Source organism: Narcine bancroftii, chromosome 4 (genome assembly GCF_036971445.1).
Source record: "Narcine bancroftii isolate sNarBan1 chromosome 4, sNarBan1.hap1, whole genome shotgun sequence".
Lineage (NCBI taxonomy): Eukaryota > Metazoa > Chordata > Chondrichthyes > Torpediniformes > Narcinidae > Narcine > Narcine bancroftii.
Window position 1 is genome coordinate 283,522,000 of NC_091472.1, and position 22,973 is coordinate 283,544,972.

The 22,973-nt window shown below is 37.9% G+C and overlaps 1 protein-coding gene across 1 annotated transcript in view; it reads left to right on the forward strand.

The window, feature by feature from the left end:
• The first annotated feature begins 778 nt into the window (after positions 1-778).
• LOC138762464 (inactive dipeptidyl peptidase 10-like) overlaps positions 779-22,973 on the forward strand; it is a 497,046-nt gene continuing 474,851 nt past the window's right edge. The window contains exon 1 of the mRNA XM_069936223.1: positions 779-902. Within this exon, the coding sequence (XP_069792324.1) occupies positions 779-902 (124 nt within the window). The remainder of the gene's footprint in view (positions 903-22,973) is intronic.

The window sequence follows — 22,973 nt, forward strand, 5'->3', positions numbered from 1 at the left end:
TACCCCTCCATAAATCTTCGTCCGCGAAGCCAAGCCAAAGGAAGGAAGTAACATTTATAAAGTGGAAAGATAAACTAGTAACCTAGGTCCAGATTACCCTTTCCAAAAACCCTGCCAAGGGGGGGGTTTCACTCTTGTACAACTTCCCTTCTCCTTCAGAGCTTTCCTCACAGCAAGCATCCTGTCTGTTTCCTCAAAAGAGAGAAAGGATTATACATAGTTGATTTTTCCACATCATTTTTCAGATCACATATCAGAAACCTGTCCAGGACAAGTAAGAAGACCTTCTTCTATTTTTGATCCCAATTTGAATAGTTTTGAAGACTAAAAAAAACTAAGTCAAAATAGGGTATGAATGGGAATTAGAACATTAAAGCATTGGGAGATCAGCACATTACTTGTAGATAGATGGGCTCAGACAATTTAAATCGTGTGTCTCCATGGAATACATCATGAGCAGAAATTACTGTGTTAAGTAGAATTCTTTCTCTGATGTATTGATTTAAAAAGCAAAAACATTCCACGTTGAAAATCAAGTCTATGAAATAATCAAACCTCATTCCAGTGAATCTTGCTTCTTTGTAATTTCATACAAAGGAGAAAAAGGAAAAAGTGGTCAACTTCATGCTCCTTGAAATAATCCAAGGGAATTGACTTGCAACATTTATTATTTAACAAATTAATTTTATACAAATGTTGCTGCTAATTTCATACAAAAGGCTAAAACTAATTAAAAAAATGGATTTGCATCTGGTGTTTCATTAGTCACATCATCTTAATGTTCATAAATGTTTATTTGATTTCAGATGATACATTGAAAACTGCAGATGCTCGACTGTCTTTGGATGATCTATTTAGAATAGAGTTCACCATACATGACCCAAAAGTAAAATGGATAAACGGTACGTAATAAATTTACTTCTGTGCTTCTGAGAGGAACATCTTTATTTGACTTTTTAGATCATGTGAGTTAGCCACACAAGGGTTCAATAGCTTGGAAATGAGCATAATATTTGTACAATTGTCGATAATTATTGTTTTTCAATTATATTAGTAGTCTGCTTTGCAAGTCAGAATCTATGAACTTGAGACTCAAAAGAGAACCGAACATTTTGCCCGGTATTTAGAAAATGTCGCATTGTCATTGTACAGTCTTTTGAATGAGATACAAATCAAGGTCACTTTCAGGTTGGCAAAGAAATGTGCTATTCATAAAAAAAACAACATATATCCCTCAAAAAAATAATGACTGAACATTTACAGTCAGCAACCTACTCTGTGAAACTTTGCTGCCTTGTTTCCCTATGTCTTTGTGCATTGAGGAAGCAGCAAGCGAGCACAAAACTCAAAAGATTGTTAACGGGCTTTATTCCAGAAGAAATCTGAACATCAGTTCGAGCCTTGGTGGCTCCCCGTGTGACTGCCTCAGGTTTATATTCACGTCGGCTGATTGACAGCCCCGTAGGTGGTCTTCCTACAGGTAGAGAGATCGCCTCCTGCAGCAGGCTGGTGTCACAATGGTTGACGTGTTTAAAACCTACTGTACAGCCAGTGAGTCAAATTGGAGGCTGTTGTATCACTACAAGCTTTAAATTATTTGATGCACTAACCTTTATATGGATAGATTGAAATCTTGGCATGTTTAGAAAGGAGTTTGAAAGAGCAGTACCTCCTGTTTAAATTTTAATAGGAATCTAAGCTAAATTCTGGAATTGATGTGAGGATTCACCTTTAATAGAATTGAAAGAGCATGTGTTCAATGACTGAACATTTTGGTATTGGGTGCATATGTTGTGGACGTTAGCTTCCCATTGTTCAATGATGGTTCTCCTTGCAGTTCACAATTTCATCAGCTCAAGTGTCCTTGACTGCTTTGTTTCTGTAAGCTACTCCGAAATTGCCTATTGATTGCTTCCTGTCCAAATTGTTTCAGCATAATGGTTACAAACCTCAGTCTCTGCAATAAGATCATTGAGTATTGCAGAACCATTTTCAGATCGTCATCATGCATTAGAGGATAAACTGAAATCTGTGAATGTGACACCATTGTACTGGAATGACAACTTCCTTTACTCATTGCTGTGGAAAACATATCTTCACAGCCAGTCAATACCTTTCATGAACTGTTCTATTGCTGCCAAAGAATAGATTTTGTCTTTACTTCCCACCACAAGAACAAATGTTAAATAATTTTAAGATTGTCCCATACCAGTAATTTGACGACTTAAAATTCTTGGCAGAGTTTTGCAGAAGTAATATCTTTTGTTTAACTATGTAATTCCTACCATTAGCAGAGACATTGTCTTCATTCTGATAAATTGGTTATTTTAAGAAACATATAAATAAATTTGGGAAAGGATCTGTTTTGGATTTCCACATAAATGTTTGGTGAAATGTTATGAATGCTGTTATGACCCTTCCGCATTATCTCCAATAGCTGCTGTGATGTTGCTTTTCAAGCACCCACAATAAGTGGTGGAAAAACTATTAAAGATGGAAACTGGTGATTTAAAAAAATGTTAAAAAAAAATACAAGCAGCAATGTTTAAACTACATTAAGGTTCGTTCCAGTGGTTCTTACTGATCGAGTGCAGGGAAGTTCTTGCTGGGATTCACTTTGGATTTAATCAAGCAAAACCAAATGATGATGTTGCTAATTTTAATTTAGCAATGATATGAAGGAGCATTGGATTGGCCATCCATTATACACACATCACTCAGTTTTCCCTCTCCGTTCCATAAAATGTGATACATTTGAATTTGTGATACATTCAGGGTGGTTAATCTGATGATGGCCATTTTGCACTATTGCCAAATGATCTCTAAAATACTGTTGTTTTTGTTTACCTAATAAGTGGTAGAAAATATTAGCTAATAAATTGTTGCAGTGTACCATAATTGGGTACAAACAGGAGGAGACTGGAAGAGATTTTTTTTCTTATTTTAATCTAATTTATTGATGCCAGTTATCCTGCTGCATTTCCAACCTTGTTTTACTTCATTTTATTTTTGATATTGTCCTTTAATTTTTTTTAGGACATTAATATAAATTTGTTGAAAAACTACATACAGTTCAAATCATGATATTTTGAAAACTTGAAGATAAAACTTAAATATCATTTTTTTTGTCCTTAACAAATCATCCAAAAATAGATCCAGTACATGAGATGATCATCTTCATATTCAGAGCTATCTTGAAATCTGGACCTTGCATAAAGTGGAATGGGATTCATGGAAGGGTGGGAATTAAAACTGCAGTAGAAACTTCTGATTTTTATTGCTTTTGTATGGCCTGGAACTTTCTGGTATTGTTTCTGGCTGCACAGAAATGGAAAGTTGGAGCCTGTTTTGGAATAGTTAGCCACAGTCCCTTTGGATGATCTCTTTTTAATTCATGGTCTGGGTGAAGGTCAATGAGACTGTACAGAATAATAGTTTGTCACAGACTAGATGCCCGAAGGGATTTTTCTTTTGTGCTGTAGCACTCGGTTTCTAAATTACAGGACTGCCACCTGAATGATTAAGAAGTAATCATTTAAATCATCTAGAAATTCTTATTGCTCATGATGCAGGCTTGCTTATTATCATTTTGGATAGAATTGGTGCTAATCTAGCAGTAAATCTACTCATTTTGAGGTGGTGACCAACTCATTTATTGGACAAGTTATGCAATTCATGTCCTTCCAATTGGCTAAATGAATACAGATAATATTGATTATCACATACATTGTACAATGTGCCTATGCACCAAAATTCTTGTTTGCTGCAGTTGAACAGGTACTTTTATAGTTTTTTGCTTGCTAGTAAACAAATGTAATTAAATTAAAACCAAGAATAAATATATACCTACACGAGAGATCATAAATATTCACTGTAATCTTCGTGCAAAAGATGTGGCTAGAAATAGTGCAAGTTAGATGCCTTCATTGTATTCTCTGATTAATGTACCAAAGAGATGTTCAAGAGTCTGATAGCTGTTGGAAAGAAACTGTTTTTGAACCTTATGCCTAAATTAAAGTAAAATTGCTGCTTTTAGGCAATTAATTCCCCTCTATTCTCAACATAGTTATATGCCAAAATAGAAGCTTCTCAAACACTAATATTAAATCTGCTTCTGCCACTCCCTATGGCAGCCCATTACAAGCATTTACAACAGTTCAAAGAAAAACGTTGGGCCACACATCTTTAAACCCTCCCATTCTAACTTTAAATACACAACGTTTAGTGTGTGACTTTTTATTCTGGGAGAAAAAAAATCAGACTGTCTAAGCCATCAATGTCTTTCAATGTTATAATTTTTTTCAGATCTCCCCTCAGCCCAAGTTTGTCCCAACCTCTCCCCTTAGCTTATACACTTTAGTTCAGGCAGCATCCTGCTATGGAGGTGACCAGAGTTAGACACAATATTCCACTGTAGTCTAACCCAATTACATTTATACCTAATTCCTCGGCCAATGAAGGCAAGCATGACAGATGATTTTTATACTACCTGGTTTACTTGCAAACAGCAATGGATATGAATCCCCAGATCCCTTGGCATATCATTGCTGTTAAGATTCCTGCCAATAACTATGTACATCTCCCTTACATTTAATCCCCTTACATTTAACCCCCTAAAGTGTAACACCTTGTGCTTGTCCAGATTGAATTTCACCTACCATTTCTCTGCTCATATCTGCAACCAGCACATTTTTGATCGCCGTCTACACTGTCCACTAATTGTTGTGCTGTCTGCCAATTTACTAACTCCCAAATAGTTTTTCATATAAGTCATTTATATTATTACCACCAACAACAGAAATACCTGAAAAACACCTCTAATCATGACCCTCCAACCAGAATAACACATTTCCAATACTAGCCTATCTATGGTTCACTTGTTTCCAAATCCAAAAGACCAGTTCACTGTGGATCCCATGCATATTGACCATCTTGCTCAGATTACAATAATGGGCTTTGGCAAATGCATCAAAATCCATCCTGACAATATCCACTAAAACTGTCTTCATCGCCTTCAAAGCCACAATTTTTTCTTCCAACAATTTTTTTCTTCCAACTCAAAATGAATACAAGAATAGGCTCAAATATACACAGCCTTTGCTGGCAGTTCAACAAAGCTTGTGACATCCTCCTCATAGATTAGTTCTTCTCTGATTTCCACACCTGTGTACAAATGTAGGTTAGGAAGTCAGATGCTTCCATCTGAGTTACACTGATTTTTCAGGCCATAATTCATTGATGTGTTTTATTTCTTTGAATACATTTTCTAGCACATCTCCTTTGTGTTATTAGACTTAGCATTAGTCCCAGGATAGCCCACATATAAGCTGTACTAAAGAGCTGGATGCACTTTGCTTCCGGACCTCGAGTTCTATGCCACCCAAGAATGGTATCAATGACCTTGACTGAAAGGTAATTTTTTAAAAATCTTGTCTGCTCTTGATATGTATTCAACTCTCAAGTGAGATACTCAAAAGCTGTAAAGTGAATAAATGCATTTTTTTAATGCATTATCAGAATTTTCTCAATCTCAGCCTATTTTCTATTTTATAATCTCTGCCTATAACTCACTGGTATTCATTAGATAAAAAGAGTGGAGAGATCTACTAGGATATTGCTTGGACTTGAGGAATTGAGTTGCAGGGAAAGGCTAAACAGTTAGGACTTTATTTCCTGCAGAAGATAGAGGTATGTAAAATTATGAGAGGCATATTGTAGATGCTTTTACCTCTGAGGTTGTGTGCAATACAAATCAGAGGACATGGATTAATGGTAAAAGGGGAAAAGTTTAAGGGGACCATAAGGGGGAACTTCTTCCCACAGAAGAGTACTGGGAGTATGGAACAAGCTCTTAGCTGACATGGTGAATGCAGGCTCAATTTTCAGTAAAATTTGGATAGGTACATGGATGGAAGGGGTATAGAGGGATATCGACTGGATGCAGCCCAGTGGGACGAGGTAGAATAATTGTTCACAGACTAGGAGGGTCGAAGGGGCAGTTTCTGTGCTGTGGTGTTCTATGGTATGTTGTAAATTTTACAGTGGTTCACATCAGAAGATTTCTTGAAGTCTTCTATCAAAGAGGAGAAACTTTTGATTTCTGTGGAGGCCGTGCACATCTACCAACCAACTAATTAACATCATTAATTTGTACCAATGGAACATTATTTGCTTGTGTATCAACCCGCAAAAATTGTGCTCATTGGGCCTACTATTATTCATGCATATATCATCATTCTGTTGAACGTCACCACAGACTGTTGGATGATTTGCTCTTGTTCAGGGTTATTCTCTCAAATGTGAGGCTCTTGAATCTCCTCTTATGACATGAATCATAAACTACTCCAACACCTCAAAAAGGCCAGTCTGCAATACGATAACACCAATTTTCTTTCTTGTACTGTAGTAACTATAGTTATTATATTTTTAGTTCAATTGAAGAGATTTACAGATATAGCATGGTCACAGGCCCTTCCATCCATGAGTCCAACTGCCCAAATACACCCGTATGTCCAATTAACCTACTAACACGTACATCTTTAGAAAGTGGGAGGAAACCAGAACCCCAGAAAAAAGCACACACAGAGTTACAGGGAAAACTCCTTGCATATCGCAGCCTATTTGAACCTTAGTCATTGGTGCATTGATAGTGTTGCGGCAAAGGAGGAAAAACCCAACGCCCAACCCCAACCCACCAATTTTCCCCTGCAACCGCTGCAACCGTGTCTGCCTGTCCCGCCTCGGACTTGTCAGCCACAAACGAGCCTGCAGCTGATGTGGACATTTACCCCCTCCATAAATCTTCGTCCACGAAGCCAAGCAAAGAAATACTACACTAACTGTGCCCCTTTAATACCAACTTTTTAAACTTTTCTATTTTTACGTCATACCTGTTTAGCAGCAGCCAGTAAGAATTTGGTGCATATGGCACAATGATGACTTTCCATTAAATCTTATTGCAAGGTTCAATGGACTATAGTATTTGTACATTCATTGGAATTCAAATCTTCAGATGAAAGTTCTGGCTATAAAATATGTCATCCCTTGAAATAGTAAATTTATGTCATTGAAATAATGCTTAAGCTATTCAGAAATGATAGAACATGTGGAGTTTTATTTCTGGAAGTAGTAGATTGTTCTTAATTTTTTGCTGTTTTCCCTTTACTCCTTTAATCATTTTTTCCTTTCTATTTCCATTTTGAATTCTCCAACAAATCATTGGCAGTTCACTTGCATCAATGCCTTAAATTGGATTGTATTTGTGCAATATTTCTGTACACAATGCAGTTCAATTTGAATAAAAGTCAAAATCTAAGAAAGAAATTATATTTTCTGTGAATTATATGGTCTATCCACACTTATCTTCCCATACTGTGCGTGAAGAGGAAGTTAATTTGGTAGCAGCATTGAATGAAGTACAAATCGGACCTGAGTTAAACTTCCATGACTTTTCTCCACGTTGATTGGCGTGGTTCGATCAGGAAAATGGTGAGCTTCACAACTCTTGCGTCACCTCCTCCTTCACCTAATGATCTACCCCAAAAGCCTGCCCAATCCAGTTACAGAAATCCTCTGAAATAAATACTCCAGTTGAAAAACATTACGATCACAAACTCCGCTCTTTGTGATACAGATCTCTGCCTTTACACAAATGTTGACTCATGGTTTATTTTTCCTTTACACAATCCACTTTTTAAAGCTGTAAGCCTCCAATAGCTCACAATGCAATGAAAAAATCCAGTTTATACAATTTATGGTCTGTTTTCTCATAACCCAAAGATATTGCCCTGCAATTACTTAAAGACATTTGGTATTTCATGCATATCACATGACTGAGATAGGAGCAGTAAATAATATAATTATTTAATTTCGCCAAGGATAGTGAATGGTTTATGTCAAACATCAATTTTACACAACTGCTCAGGTTTATGTCTTATTATTAAAATGAATATGTCTAATTTCTTTTCACTGTGTGGTTTATTTTAAGTAGGTTTTACTAGGTCTGGAAAAAAAAAATTAATTGAAAATTTGTTCAAGGAAGGGAAAACAGCGTGTATCCAAGAAGGCGAGAAGAAAGTGATTACTCCTTGTACCATTTACTATAGGTGTTTGGCTGCTCTGCAACTTTAGTTCATGTGTTTTGAAATCAGATACAAAATGAATGCAATCAAAATAATTGCTGATTGAAACAAGATGGAGGGACCTTGTGGAGCATGTGAGTCATATACAAAACAGGACTTGCGATCGTGCCCTGTTTGTTCATCATTTTTGTTTGTTTACAACTCAAACTTGCTTCAATAACTTAACTAGTGGAGAAATTGTATTAATTTTCCCGCAGCTCAAATTGAATAAACATGAAAAAAAATCAGAATAACGTTGCACCAGCATTGCCAAACTAAATTCTTCAGATGAAGTGATCATTTGATTGTTACATGATTAATTAATCATTAGTTGAATGATTAATGAGACATTACTCCTGACTTCAACTTTTAACTGTACACGTCTCAGGCAAGTCATTCTCTTCATTAATTTGGTCCTTTCAACCATCTGCATGATCTTCACCTGATTGTGTGTCCCTCATTAAAAGAATTAAATTTCTGGCATATTTAATATGACACCCACTATAAATAGTTTTTTGCTTGTCACGGATCATACAAATGCACTTCTACTGTTAGTGGTTATATTGCTATTTATAATTTTGTAATTCTAAGGAGTTGTAACAGTAGTTACTGGATCATTAAGCTGGTGACATGACCTCAATCTCACCATTGTACCTGGTTGAATTAAATTCACCTGGTAATTAAATAAGACAGAAATAAAAATCAACTGGCTTATCTATCAAAGAAAAATCAGTAAATGTTTCATTTGATTATGTTCCAAGATCATTTGTCAAGGAGAGAAAAGCAAGTTAATTTACAATCAGATCAGGCCAGTACACAAATTAATTTCCCCTCCTTGATGAATGGTTCTGGGTCGAAACATTGGTTATACATCTTTGCTTCCTGTAGATGATGCACAGCTTGCTGAGATTTTATAGTTTACTTCATCTCCACTCCATCAACTCGAGTCAAAACTCATGCCTGGGACTTGCTCAGATTTTATAGTTTACTTAATCTCCACTCCATCAACTCGAGTCAAAACTCATGCCTGGGAGTTGCCAATATAGAAAAAAAAACCCAACCCCATCCCAATCACACTCTCTACCCCAGCCCCATTCCTGAAGTTTCCTCTCATTCTCCAAAACTTGCAGGGTTGGGAGGTTAATTGGGTGTCTTGCATTACAATGGCTGGAGTTGGCTTCCACCAGGTTGCATTGTAAAAATTAAAAAATACATTTAAAAATTCCCTCTGGCAGAGGATTCAGGAGCTTGAAAACATTAACGTTCATGTTCAAGCAAAAAAAAAGGTTCCATTATTGTCATGTAATATATTAGAATATAACATATATGAAATTCTATAATTTTCATCAACCATAAGGCAGATAGAGAGTTGCCACTTTGTCCAGCTCCCCTCACAGGAACCTCCATGTGTTCCAAGACAGGGTTCCCTCCAAGTACTGACCAGTCATTAGCCTGCTTAGCTTCTGAGACCAGAGCACTCCAGGCATATTCAGGCTATTAGGTGCATTGATATATGAACTTGACAGGTCAGGTAGCATCCTTGGAAGGAAATTGATAGTCAACTTTTCAGGCCAAAACCTTTGATTAGGATTCCTGAGACCCTCTGAGCTCCTCCCAGCATTTTGTGTTGCTTAATTTTTCCAGCATCTGTAGTCTCTCTTGATTCCCTCCATATTCAAGGATTAATTATTTTCTGCAGTTATTAGATGATTAAATAGGCATCTTAATATAAAAGGTTGAGACTCTTGCATTGATTTAACTTTATTTTCTTCTGTGTTTATAACACTTCACTCTTTAAGTGATTGTAGCACTATGCCCTGCACTTTATTTATTGCACTACCTAGTGCACTGAACTATGTGTTGATTTGCATCAGTAGCATATTAAACAAACCTTAATACGGCATCTTGGTACATGTGACAATAAAATAATTGAACTGGAGGAGGAATGGGTCAAACAGAAGGAATATCTCTGGGCAAATTCAAATGGGTTTGTTTTCTTAACTCCACAATCCTCCTTTCCCCTCTCTCCATGCTTAGTCCTTTTCTTCCACTCTTCCTCATTATATATACATGTCCACATCCCTTGACATTGTTCCTCCCTTTTCAACATTAAATCAGTTGTTTTCACATCCTTCCAGTTTACTCAGCCAGAATGCTGCACTTCAGTTCCTTTTTCAATCTTTTCACCATGCTTTTAGTAAAAAAATACAGAAAAATGCTGTAACATAGATTGATGCAAAGAGAAACAGTTATGATTTCAGGTCCAGGACCCTTGATCAGATCTGGGATAGAGAGAAAACAAGTTTGCTTTCAGTTCCAAAGAGGCTGTGGAGTGTATGAAAGAACGAAGGGTATGTCTTCTTCCCCAGTTAACCTAATATGCCAGTTAATATCAGATTAAGTTACCTTGTCTGTGTAATGTGTTGCTAATAGTAAGACTTTAGGATGTGCCCAGTAGGTTAGATGATTAAAAAAAACCCAAGGAAAACAGCCTAAATGATGTATGGCCATTTCTGATGGAGACAGAAAGAGTGAGCTACCTGAAGTCACAGAGTTCAATATTCAGTTTGGGAAGCTACATAATGTCCAGAAGGAAAGTGAGAATTGTTGCATAAGCTTACTGTGAACTTGATGAGTGTAGGCCACAGATATAAAAGAGGGGGTGGGATTGAGAAATAAAGTAGCTGTGGAAAATATTTGCAAACACTACACTACGAGGCCCCACACAAGATTGAAGAACAATCTCTGGTTGCTGAGCCAAATGTAAGTCTGTAATATTTTTTAGACAAGATGATCATGAGCCACTTGAAAAAATTTGGATTTGCATCTCTCCCCAACTTCATCCTAACCCTCCCTACCCTACACCTTCTCCCTCTGAACTCCCCTACTTGCCACCTCCACCCTATGACTTCCCCTCTCCATCATTTCTCAGCTTTTGTTTATCTCTTGTGGCCCCAACCCTAGCTACCTATGACATCTAACCTGCGGCCCTAACCCTCTCTCCCACCATTTTTTTAGTCACCTGTCTGCTTTTAGGTCATACATGGAGGAAAGGTTCAGGCCCAAATCTTTATCTTTGCTACATAAATAATGCTGCATGAGTTTCTCCAGCACTTTGTGTAAATATCAAACAGGAGTAGAGGTTTTCCATAAAATAGGACTTTGTGTAATTGAGATTCTACATTGACCAAAACAAAGCATAATACCAGTGAAAGAATAAATATTTAGGCTTCAAATAGAGATTCTGCAATATGCAATGAGGAAAACTGCGTTACCAAGCAGAAGGCCAAGATTAGATATTTTCCAATGTAAATGAACCAAATGTGCTCATGGTTTGTTTGCAATGATCAGTGATGTGATGCCCATAGAATCTGATCTATAATTCAGAATAATTTATAGCCACCATTTTATAAGATGGATATTGTGGCATCAGGAAAATATTCACCTTATCTTTGGAATCTAACGTCTGAATGTAGATGTAAGATGGTAAAGTTTGTTCCCCTGTGAAAGGAGACAAAATAAATCTTAATGAAGTAGGTAACATTTTTTTTTGACCATTTGAATACAGTGAAATGTTTTATTATCATAAACTTGTTAGGGGACACGAGATAAAGCTCAGAAGTGAAGTGAATGGACAGATGAGATCTAACTAGTTTGCATGAAGAGAATGAATACTTGGAATGTTCAGCATAGCAATGGAGGCTGATAACATCAGTAATTTTGAGAAGGAGCATTGAATTTATTTTGTGAGAAAATCATTTCATGCGTGCATAATACGCACTGTATTCTGCTTCAGAATTCCAAGGTACACCAGATGGAATGAAATGGCCTTTCCAAACCCCAAATCTTTGAATATTCAGAATAAAATTGTTATCTTTTTATTTGCATCAAGCTCTCTGAGGTTATATGTGCAATGGATATGATTTTTTTTAGAAAAGGAAAGTTACTCATCCCAAAACTCTAACTTAAGACTTTTTTAAAGGGCTTACATACTTTAGCAAATAGAGAAAGTGGAACCTGAATGTGGGTGTAAACTTGAGTCTTCTGTAGCCAACCGCTTTAATTCCTACCCCCACCCCCCCAACCACAAACCCCAACCATTCCTACAGTGATAAACCTGCCTTTCGCCTCTTCCATGGTCATGTTAAGGCTAAACGTGAACTAGAGGAATAACTCATTGTATTTCTCCCGGACAGCCTTAAACCTAACTGCTTGAACATTCATTTTTATTATTTTAAATAATGCCCTCACCCACATCTGATTCTACTATTTCCATACCTACTCGAGCAAAAAAAGTATTTTATCATCTCTCTGACTTCTCTTTCACCCACATCAATGTTTCTCCCTCTATCTGACTCTCTCCCTCATGCATTCTTTCCTGTCATATCTGGAGCCCTCCCGCAGCTTCTTTCCATCTTTTTTTGTTTGTAGTGTCACCTCCTCTCTCTCGTCTTGATTAAACGTCTTGACCAGAAATGTTGATGGACCATTTCTACCTATGGGTGCAGTCCGGTCTGCTGAGTTCCTCCAGCAAATCTTTGCCCGAGTAAAATATATGTTGCCATGGACATGAATAGGAATGGTCTGAAGGGATAATACTGCACACTGATAAATAAGATTGAATTTGTCAGCATAAGCAAATTGGCATGAAGGACTTCTTTACATTTTGTAAAACATTTTACGACTCTAGATCCTTCATCTTAGAAAACATTAAATTCATCCTTGAAATTAATATATATTTTGAATATGAATAATTGGCTTAATCACTGGAGAACAATCTAGTTACTTCATTATTGAATATGGTTTGGGGAACATTGGGAATTATTTTTGGAAGTTTATGGTCTCACGTTATCGAGCCCAACAATATGGAAATAGACCTTTCATCCCATCATGTCCTGCTGACCATCAAATGTCCTGCTGACCATCAAGTACCAATGCATTTCACGTAATTTGACCTCTAACCTAAAATGGGTTGGTGATTCAAGTGATTATCTAGATGCATCGTAAGTGTTGTGAGAGTACCTGCTTCCATCACAGTTTCAGGCAGTGCATTCCAGTTTGCAACTACCTTCTAAATCTCTTGCTCATTAAGCCTATACCCTCTGGTCTTGGATATCTCTGCCTTGACGAATAATTATTTTCCATCTCTGCCTCCCATAATTTTGTATACCACCATCGAGCTCACCCTCCACTGCCAAGTAAACCAACTTACCTTAAGCAGTCTCTTCTCATAACTGAAACATTTCGCCCTAGGCAATATCCTGGTTAATCTCCTCTGTGCTCTCTCCAGTACCATCTTTACCTTCCTGTAGTGTGGTGATTAAAACTGCACCCAACATTCCAGCTGCAACCTCAAATGTTTGACGAAGATGTTCCGCCCTACCTGTATATTATATGCCAAGTATAATGAAGGCAAGAATCCAGTCTGCATTTTTTTTGATCCTGCTGTGCTGCCATCTTTAGGAATCTTTGGACTTGGATAATCATCTCAATTAAAATACTTCCATGAATAAATATTATTCCTTTTTAATATTAAGTAGGAATTAGTTGATATAACATAAGTTCAAGTGCATATCACTAACTTCGTTAAATGTCCTTTTTCTTTGTCTTGAGCATTTTGCGTGTTGGATTTATTAGATATAATACTCTCTGACATGGCTCCTATTGGCCACTTCCACAATACAGTTATTCAAACGTCCTGCTATATCAATACTAAATGAGGTAGCACAGCTGATTGGCATTGCCAAATGCATTATTAGCTAAAAACCTTTCATACATCACTCGTGAAAAGGAAACTAAGGTGAATCAATGCAATCGTCAATGCACTTTCATAAATCTTCTTTAATTTCCTAATTTTATGTAAAGAATATGGGTTTTTCTGAGTGTTAAATACACACCGAAGAAGCCAACTAAATTAGTGGATACATTGTTGTGAAGGAATAATGAGAAGTTGTTGACTGATGTGATATTTCTCATTATGATTGAGGTCCTACTACAGTACACTTTGTTCACTGGTTATGAATGCTACCCATCTTTTCAACAAATCCTCCTGATTAATAAGAACTCCTGATTAATATTTCTCATTGAATTTTCTATTGATTAGTAAAGCGTGCTTGGAGAGAAGATTGAATATTTTATCATTTAATTTTCACCTGATTCTTTTCCCACAGCCCAACAAGATCGTTTAGATTTTAAGTTTCATCTATGAGTTTGGCAAGGAAGATGTGTTCTGTCTGCAGGGGAAAGCCATTAAATCACAGAATCTTGCAGCCAAAATGGAGGCTGTTTGGCTTCAACATGCTTTTGCAGAACTTTAAACAGTTCCACTCCTCTATTCTTACCACCTAATTATCCTAGTCCATTGCAAAAGTTACTCTCCAAATTTGCCCTCTGGCCTTTGTGTCCTGCATTCCAGATTGTATCTTTATCCTGGGGGAAAAAAATATCCTGAATATCATCAATTTCTGTAAACAGCCGCACATTTGTGTCCTCCCCTTTCTTCCTGAATAAGTTTCTTTTTATTGACTTCATGGTTTCATCGAATATCTTTCTAATCTTCAAAAGGGAATACATTTACTTTTCCCAGTCTCTCCGCTGCTTATTTTCATCCCTGCTAATGTTGCAGAAATTCTTGATTTCTTCTTTTTCCAAGACATGAGAGATTCTCCAAGGTCTGTTGGCTGGAAGGATGCCATATTTCAGTTGAGATCTAACTAATATGTTTCTTTAGCAGAATTGCCTTGGCTTTTCACTCTCTGCAGTAAGAAATAAAGACAACATTGTTAACACCCTCCTTCATTTGCATTGGCAACATTAATTGTGTCTGCATGAACCCAATCCTCAGACTCTCTGTTTCTCTACTTGTTTTAGATTTGTACCATATAGCTTATGTTCCTCAAACGATAATGTTTTATTCACAGTTTCTTGTATTAAATCCTCTTTCTGGTCATTTTACCACTCTATCTATATCTTCAAATAATTTTTTATGATGTTTCTCATTGTTCAGTCCATTTCCAAATTTCACATGACTTTAAATGTTTAATGCTCAAATGTAGGTCTGTACCAGCACTATGGTGGCACTACAAATCCCAGGGGGCACGTGATTCTGGCTTTTCAAAGGATGCACAGGTTATGAAGAGTAAATCCATTTGATTCACTCTAAAAATGCATTGTGTGATTATTTTGTCATGTCTATGGTGATTCCAGTGGCCACAACTGGTGACCCCGACGAGTCCAAAAACGTATTTTTTTGACAAACATGGACTCTGCAGCCATTACTGTGAAGCTACCACCTTTCTGGACAGCTGAGCCTGAACTCTGGTTCCAACAGGCTGAAGCACAATTTCACCTTCGCAAAGTCGAGTTGGACGCCACTCGTTATTACCATCTTGTCAGTGCCCTGGACCAGGCTGTTGCTAAGAGGATTGATGACTTCCAATGGGTTCCAAGACATACCAGCAAGTTATGATGCTTTAAAAACACTTTTATTATGTGTATATGGTATGTCCCGTAGGGAAAGGGCAGCCAAGCTACTACATCTCGATGGGTTGGGAGACCGCACCCCTTCAGAACTAATGAATGAAATACCATTCCTGGCAGCTGGCAAAAGTCCCAATATGTTATTCGAGCAGCTCATTTTGAGCAAATGCCAGATGATGATGGGCTCTTGTTATCCAAGTGTTCATTTGAAGACCCGATGGCTATAGCGGTAGAGTCAGACATTCTATAGCTGGCTAAAAAGCCCAAGTCTGACAAACAACCCTTCCAATATTGTCACACTCTAGTGTTCTTAACACATCACTCCCAACAAGCAGACTACGCCCCAAGACAAGCAAAGAACCTGTGGACACCTCGTCTTGGCATTGGGAGTAAGTGCCCGCCAGTGCCTTCCACCTTGCTCATTTACAGGAAAAGCCCAGGCCAACTGCCAGTTATTGACGAGAAACCTTCAAGCCTACTGTATGTATAGGACTAGTTGTCACAGCAAAAGATTCTGGTGTATTTCAACTCACCAGTTTTAACACACACCATCCTACCCTGGACCTGCCTTTACAAGCAGTTAACAGTTCCAATATTCTGACCTTGGACACCAGCAAGATGAATGTCAAGTTCGACAATCACCTCTACACTTGGCCATTTATTATAGCAGCAGTATCCTAACCTGTGCTTGGTGCAGATTTTCTTTGGGCTCATTCATTTCTCGTTGACTTAAAAGGGTGTCGGCTAATAGATGGAACTACTTCTCAGACCATTCCTCTGGCAGATGCCTATACCCCTGCTCTGCACCTTCAAACATTAAGTAAACCAGTGGTAAATTCTCCAAGCTGTTGGAAGATTTCCCTGAGATTACTACTCTACAATTTTCTGCCTCCACTGCAAAACATGGTGTTACTCATTGCATTTGTACTTGGGGCCCTCCAAATCCATGCTAAACCATGTCACTTGCCTCCAGAGAAGCTGCACTTAGCTAAGGAGGAACTAGGCATAATTTGGAGGTCCAACACTCCCTGGGCATCTCCATTACATATGGTCCCGAAACACATGGATGTTGGCGACCTTGTAGAGATTACAAGTGGCTTAACAACACCACCAGCCTGGATCATTATCCATTACATCATATTCAGGATTTCTTGGCTAATTTGGATGGAGCGAAGATCTTTTCCAAAATAGACTTGGTGTGTGGCTATCACCAAGTACCAGTAGAGGTAGAAGACATTCCAAAAATAGCAATAATTACCCCATTTGGGTTGTTCGAATTTTTATGAATTCCATTAGGATTAAATAATGCCGCTCAATCATTTCAATGGGTGATGGATGCTTTAGGACCTGGTATGACCAATGTCTTCATTTATCTCAATGACATTTTAGTGGTCAGTGGGACTAAGGAAGATCATTTGGAACATCTTTGTATACTTTTTATTAGTCTTTAAAAGTTTGGACTGACCATCATTCCAGATAAATGTGTTTTTGGACAAGACAAGATTGATGTCTTGGGGCATAGAATTACTCAGGAAGGCGTGACTCTGCTGCCATCCAAAGTTGAGGCCATTACCAAATACTTAAGACCTGCTATGGTTAAAATCCTACAGAAATGGTAAATTTTTGCTGTCCGTTTCTTCCTGGAGCAGCTCATAGCATAAAACGTCTTTTCAATTTACTGTCTGGAAACGCCAGAACCATCCATTGAACTGAAGAGGGAAACCATGCCGCCTTGAAGACTAAAGATTTTCTGACTCATGCTCAGTCACCCAGTTTCAATTAATTGAAATCCACTTTAAAAATTATAAATGTATTAATTTTGTAATTTGTCTGAGAGCTTGATCCTTCATCTCATTGCCAGTGTCAATAATGCCCTACACCAAAAGAGCTCTTTATTCCTTGAAACTCTCCATTGATGCTCATACGAACTTAACTCCTACATTATCTTTTTATGACATATTTCTAACCAGTTATAAATATTGCCAATCGTGTGACATTATCTTAAAAATAACAATGACCTGCATTATTGATAATCAGTAACATTGATACTACATTTATTTTCTTCATTTAAAAGGAAAAATTGGGTTAGCATGTTTACAAATATTATGAGGTCTTTAATATCTAATTTCTCTGTGCTGTACATAGTGGTGGTTAATCATGTTGGAATTGTAAACTGAACAGGCATTATTGCATGATCATTCATCCCTGGGCTTGATTGTTGCATCTCCTCTTGAATCAACGAAATATCACACGCTCATTCTATCTGAAAATTAGTTGGACGAGCTTCAGAAAATTCTTCAATGATCTTTTGAGGCAGCATTTCTTCAAATTAAGTAGTCCCGAATGTATTAAATCATTACCAATTTCACAGAATAATTTCTTGAGGCTTACAATGTCACTATCTCCATAATTTCACAACATTGACCTGATGATGAGGCATCTTGGTTGTTTTTTTTTTAAAGCGTACAATGCTAGTTTGCAGTGCAAATGATTTTGGATAATTTTCTGTTTTGTTTTGAAAATCCACCTGAATAATCTCATTTGAAGAAACTATCGAGGATATCCTCTCTTGTCACTGAAATCATGAACACCTTCACTCCTATTCCTCTATTAGATTTAGCAGTACTACACCTGTTGAGTTAATGATCTGCAGGAAAAGAATCTCAGTGTTGTATATGATGTCATGTTCTTTGACGATAAGTTTGAATCTGAACTTGAGGGTGCTTTCATGAAATAGAAGAGATCCTAAGGGGTATTTACAGGATGGATGTTCAGGTGTTTCAACTGAGTGGAGTGTCCCCAGTGTGAGGTAATTAATGCAAGATAAAAGTGTATTCATTTAAAATGGAATTACATTAAAAAAATATATTCTTACAAGGCTAGTAGTTTTCTGGAATCCTCTTCCCTGAAGGGTTATGGAGGTGAGTTCATCAGAGATATTTATAATGGAAATAAATAATGGTTGTTTTTGAAAGATCGGGATATTGAAAGCTATGTTGATCTTGTCCAGATGAAAAGCTGAGTCCTGAGGCAGATTTGTTAAGTTCATATTGGTGGAGCACGTTTGAGGTGGACTCTTGCTCCTAATTTCATGTGAATATCCCAAATGTTGAGTGCTTATGTTTTAACTTGAAAGGTATGTTTTCGTATGCTAGTAATTGCATGGTTTCAGGTAAATCTGTTGAGACTTAGACTGTACGGAATACAGAACAACATTCAAAACTCCAAATTATGAAAATGATTTAGAGATAGGGAGAACACAGAAAGATTTACAAGGATACATCAGCCAGAATAGATGTATTTTTATGGGGGAATTCTGAAGAGGTGATAGATATTTCTTTGCTAGAAGTTGGAAATTGATCTGAAATAAGAAATTGGCTAGATTCTAGATTCTAGGTATTCATTTGATTAACCAAATCCCATGTGTTAAAATAATCATTAATCCAATGCAAGAAACAATGTTTCACCCAAAGAAAATGTGTTACCAGTGAGTATTAGAGTCTATTGACATGTATAAAAGTCCAATGTACTAATCAGTCAAAACTATTGCTTGCTGCAGTTACACAGCAAGATGTGCCAACTACAATACGATAAAATAACTTGCCACATATACCAAGTCAGAAAAAAATAAATAATATAAAAGAACAGATGAAGAGTTAGCACAAGATTAAAGAGATGTTTCAATGGTGCACACTGATCATTTGATGGTCCCAGAGCATTTTATTGTTAAGTTTTTGCAGGGAGGTTCAAGAACATAATAGCTTTTGGGGGAAAATTCTTATCTTGAATCTAGAAGAGCTATATTTCATGCTTCTAGGTCTACTGCTTGAAGGTGGCAACTCGAAGAGATTGTGACCAGGTTGATGCCTCAAGAAAAAAAAGGAAGCAGGCAGCAGGGGTTTGTTCGGGGTAAGGGTTGCTTGAAGAGTTACCAATGGAATTGAACATTCTCTGATCATCAGTGAGTATTCCCATTTCTGTCAGGTTGGAAGGAAGGACATTGATGATGTGAAAGATGATGACTGGGCCTGATGTCTGGAGATGAACTGAACCAAAGGGAGGAGGTTATCGATGAGTAAGTGATGATTGCGAGTAATTAGGCTGTTTTGTCCTGTTATTTGTGGACTGGACAGAACAGGAATGTTCTGCACATTGTTAGGGAAAGCAAGGGGTGCAACTCTACTGAAGCACCTTGGCCACAGACACAGGAGGTTAAGATCTTTTGTACCACAGTGAGGATGTTGTCTGGTCCCATTGCATTTTGTGTCATGTGATCTCAGCCATTTTGTAACCAATAATTAGCTAGCTCAAGATGAAGTAATGGCAATTCTGGATTTAATGAAACTGAGGAGATGATAGAAATACAGGAGGAAAAAAGTACTTATGGTGCTAGTCATTAGAGAAATAGAGGATGGCGTCAGGCCTGTCAGCCAACCAAGTCCACACAAGGAGAACTAACAAATTGATATTGCAGCTTACAATCTTATCATGGTTTCAACAGCATGTTAATTTTTCCCCTAGAAGAGAGGACACTGTAGATTGGATGTACCCAAACATCCCTAGTGAGAACAATTCTGCCCCTCCTTGGTTACTTGGATCACATATTGTCCTGCTAGCTATAGTATACCGACCACTGGCAAAATGAATTAGGCCAGTTCACAGGGAAATCAGGACAGGTAAGTGATGGGGGCACAGCACCACTACAGGACTGCTTTGGGACAGCAGACAGGAGCTACTTTGGGGAGACAGCCACCTAAAATGGTCATGTAAACATTAAGGAGAAAACAAGCTCAGTGACTTTCTATATCAGTAAGTGCATTGAGGATGTCACCAAGATCAAATATTTCACAAGCAGGCCATGCAGAGATCCAAGCATTTCTCAGAACTCATGATGCCTAGAGACGAGATGGCACTAAGACCAGCCAGGGCTTGACTGTCTCTCCCATGCAATCCAAGATGCAACACAAGGGTAGGCACAGAAGATCTATGAGCACCTGTGACACAAGGTGCACGTGGCAAGAGATCAAGGCCATAATAGATTACAAGACGACCTAATGAGTTAAACATAACAATGCCTCCCTTCTGGACAGACTGAACTACTTCTATGCACAGTTTGATGAGAAAAACAGGCTGATGCCGAAGAAAGCTGTGTCCACTGATGAACAGGCCGCTTGCATTGCCACAGCCTAGGTGAGGAGGACCCTTTCCAAGGTAAATCCACACATGGCACCTGGACCAGACAACATGCTTGGTTGGGTACAGAAGGGTTGTGCAGAGCAACTGATGGAGGTCTTTAAGGATATTTTCAACACCTCGCTGCAGCAGCCAGTCATCCCTTTAGATTCCAAGACAGCCACCACCATACCGGTACCAAAAATGGTGACAGTAACAGGCCTCAATGAAGATCACCCTGTGGCACTAATCTTCTCCATTATGAGATGCTTCGAATGTCTGGCAATGTAATGCATTAAGGTGCACCTCCCACAAATACTGGATGCCTATAGAAAAACTATTCCACTGATGATATTTTAGCCTTTTTCCTTCACTCTGTTCCAACTCACCTGGAGAATGACACCTCATACACCAGGCTACTATTCATCAACTTTAGCCCAACATTTAATATGATCATCCCCCCCCAGAGGCTGACAGGGAAGCTGTCCTCGCTAGGACTCAACATCCTTCTCTCTAACTGGATTCTGGATTTCCTAACAGAAAAGACCCTGGTCTGTCTGGGTTGGTAGCAGAATGCCGAGCACTGGAGCACCTCAGAGCTGTCTGCTCAGCCCGCTCCTATTCATGCTTCTAACCCATGACCTTGACTGCAATGCCAGATGCAGGTCCAACAGAGTCATCTGGTTTGAAGATTACACAACAGTAATTGGCCTCATCAGCCACAACGTTGATTAGCAACACAGTGAAAAGGTGGAAAATCTTGTGATATATGGAGCGAGAGTAACAACCTGAGTCTCAATGTGGACGAGATGAAGAATGTGATCATGGACTGCAGGAGTACTCGAAATGACCACCTTTTATTACACATTAATATCCCAGTCGTGGGGAGAGTGGAGAGCACCACTCCTTGAAGTCCACTTAACAAGTGACCTATCCTGGACACACAACATCTCTTCACTTATCAGGAAGGTGGAACGGTGACTGCAATTCCTGATATGACTGAAATGGGCAAAGGTACTGACCACCATCATGTTCACCTTTTACAGGAGCTCTACTGAGAGTGTCCTGGCCATCACACTATTGAAATGATTTACTGGAATAATTGTTTGAAGAGGGCATGTAAAATTATTGAGGACTCCTACCACCCCATACAAATAATTTTACAGCTATTCCCATTGGGAAAGATGAACAGAAGAATCGGAGCCAGCACCTCCAGGCTGAGAACGGCTTCTTCCCACAGGCAGTGAGAATGTTGAATGACAAAATGAACTGCTCACACCAACCACCTGAAACTCTTCTATTTTTAAACATTATTTATTTGTTTATTTTTATATATCTATACTTGTCCTGCATATATATCATTGTCTATAAGTGTGCTATGTGAATGTATGTTTTGCATCAAAGACCAGAGAATGTTGTTTCATCGGGTTTTACTTTTGTAATTGAATGATAAATAAACTCGAACTGATTGAGGTTTCTGAATAAGTCTGAAGGAGGGTAATAAATAAAATGTTTTTAATATATTCACAAGAAATTTTAGCTATGGTTTAGATAAGGTCCCAAATAGCGTTCTAATAAAAAAATAATGGCAATGTAGTCCAAAACCGAGAGCAAATTAGATCCAAAGTTGGTCATCAGAGTACTGGTGATTGAATATTTTTAAAACTGGAAAGCTGTTTTCCATAGGCTTCTAAAGAGTTGAACATATGTTAGTCACCTTTTAACAGTTTGTTTTTAAATGAAGGTGAAATTTAAAAATGTTTGCAGATGACAGTAATTGACTGCAGAGTTGAAAGTGAAGTATAGAAATTTAGATTACAGGAAAGTGTGAGTAGTAAACTCATTTGGGCAGTAAAATCCCAAATGAAACCTGACCCTGACAAGTAGGGTATAGCCTTCAGAGAAGTGCAGTAAGCCATGGAAATTTAGAATGGGCCGAGAGTATAGAGCAGGGGTGGGCAACCTTTTAAAACTCACATTCCAGCTTAAGCAATCCCTATGCTATTGGTGCTCTGTGATTAGTGAGGGATTACTTAAGGTGGTATGTGAGTGGAAAGAAAAAGTTTGAAAACCACAGTTTTAATCATTCTTAATTAACTCGTTATGTGCATGGTTTCATAACTCCAAAGGAAATAAGCCAATGATAATATTTCTCAAGCAAAATATTTCAGTAACAATTGTGTCTGGAGCAGTGGTTTTCAA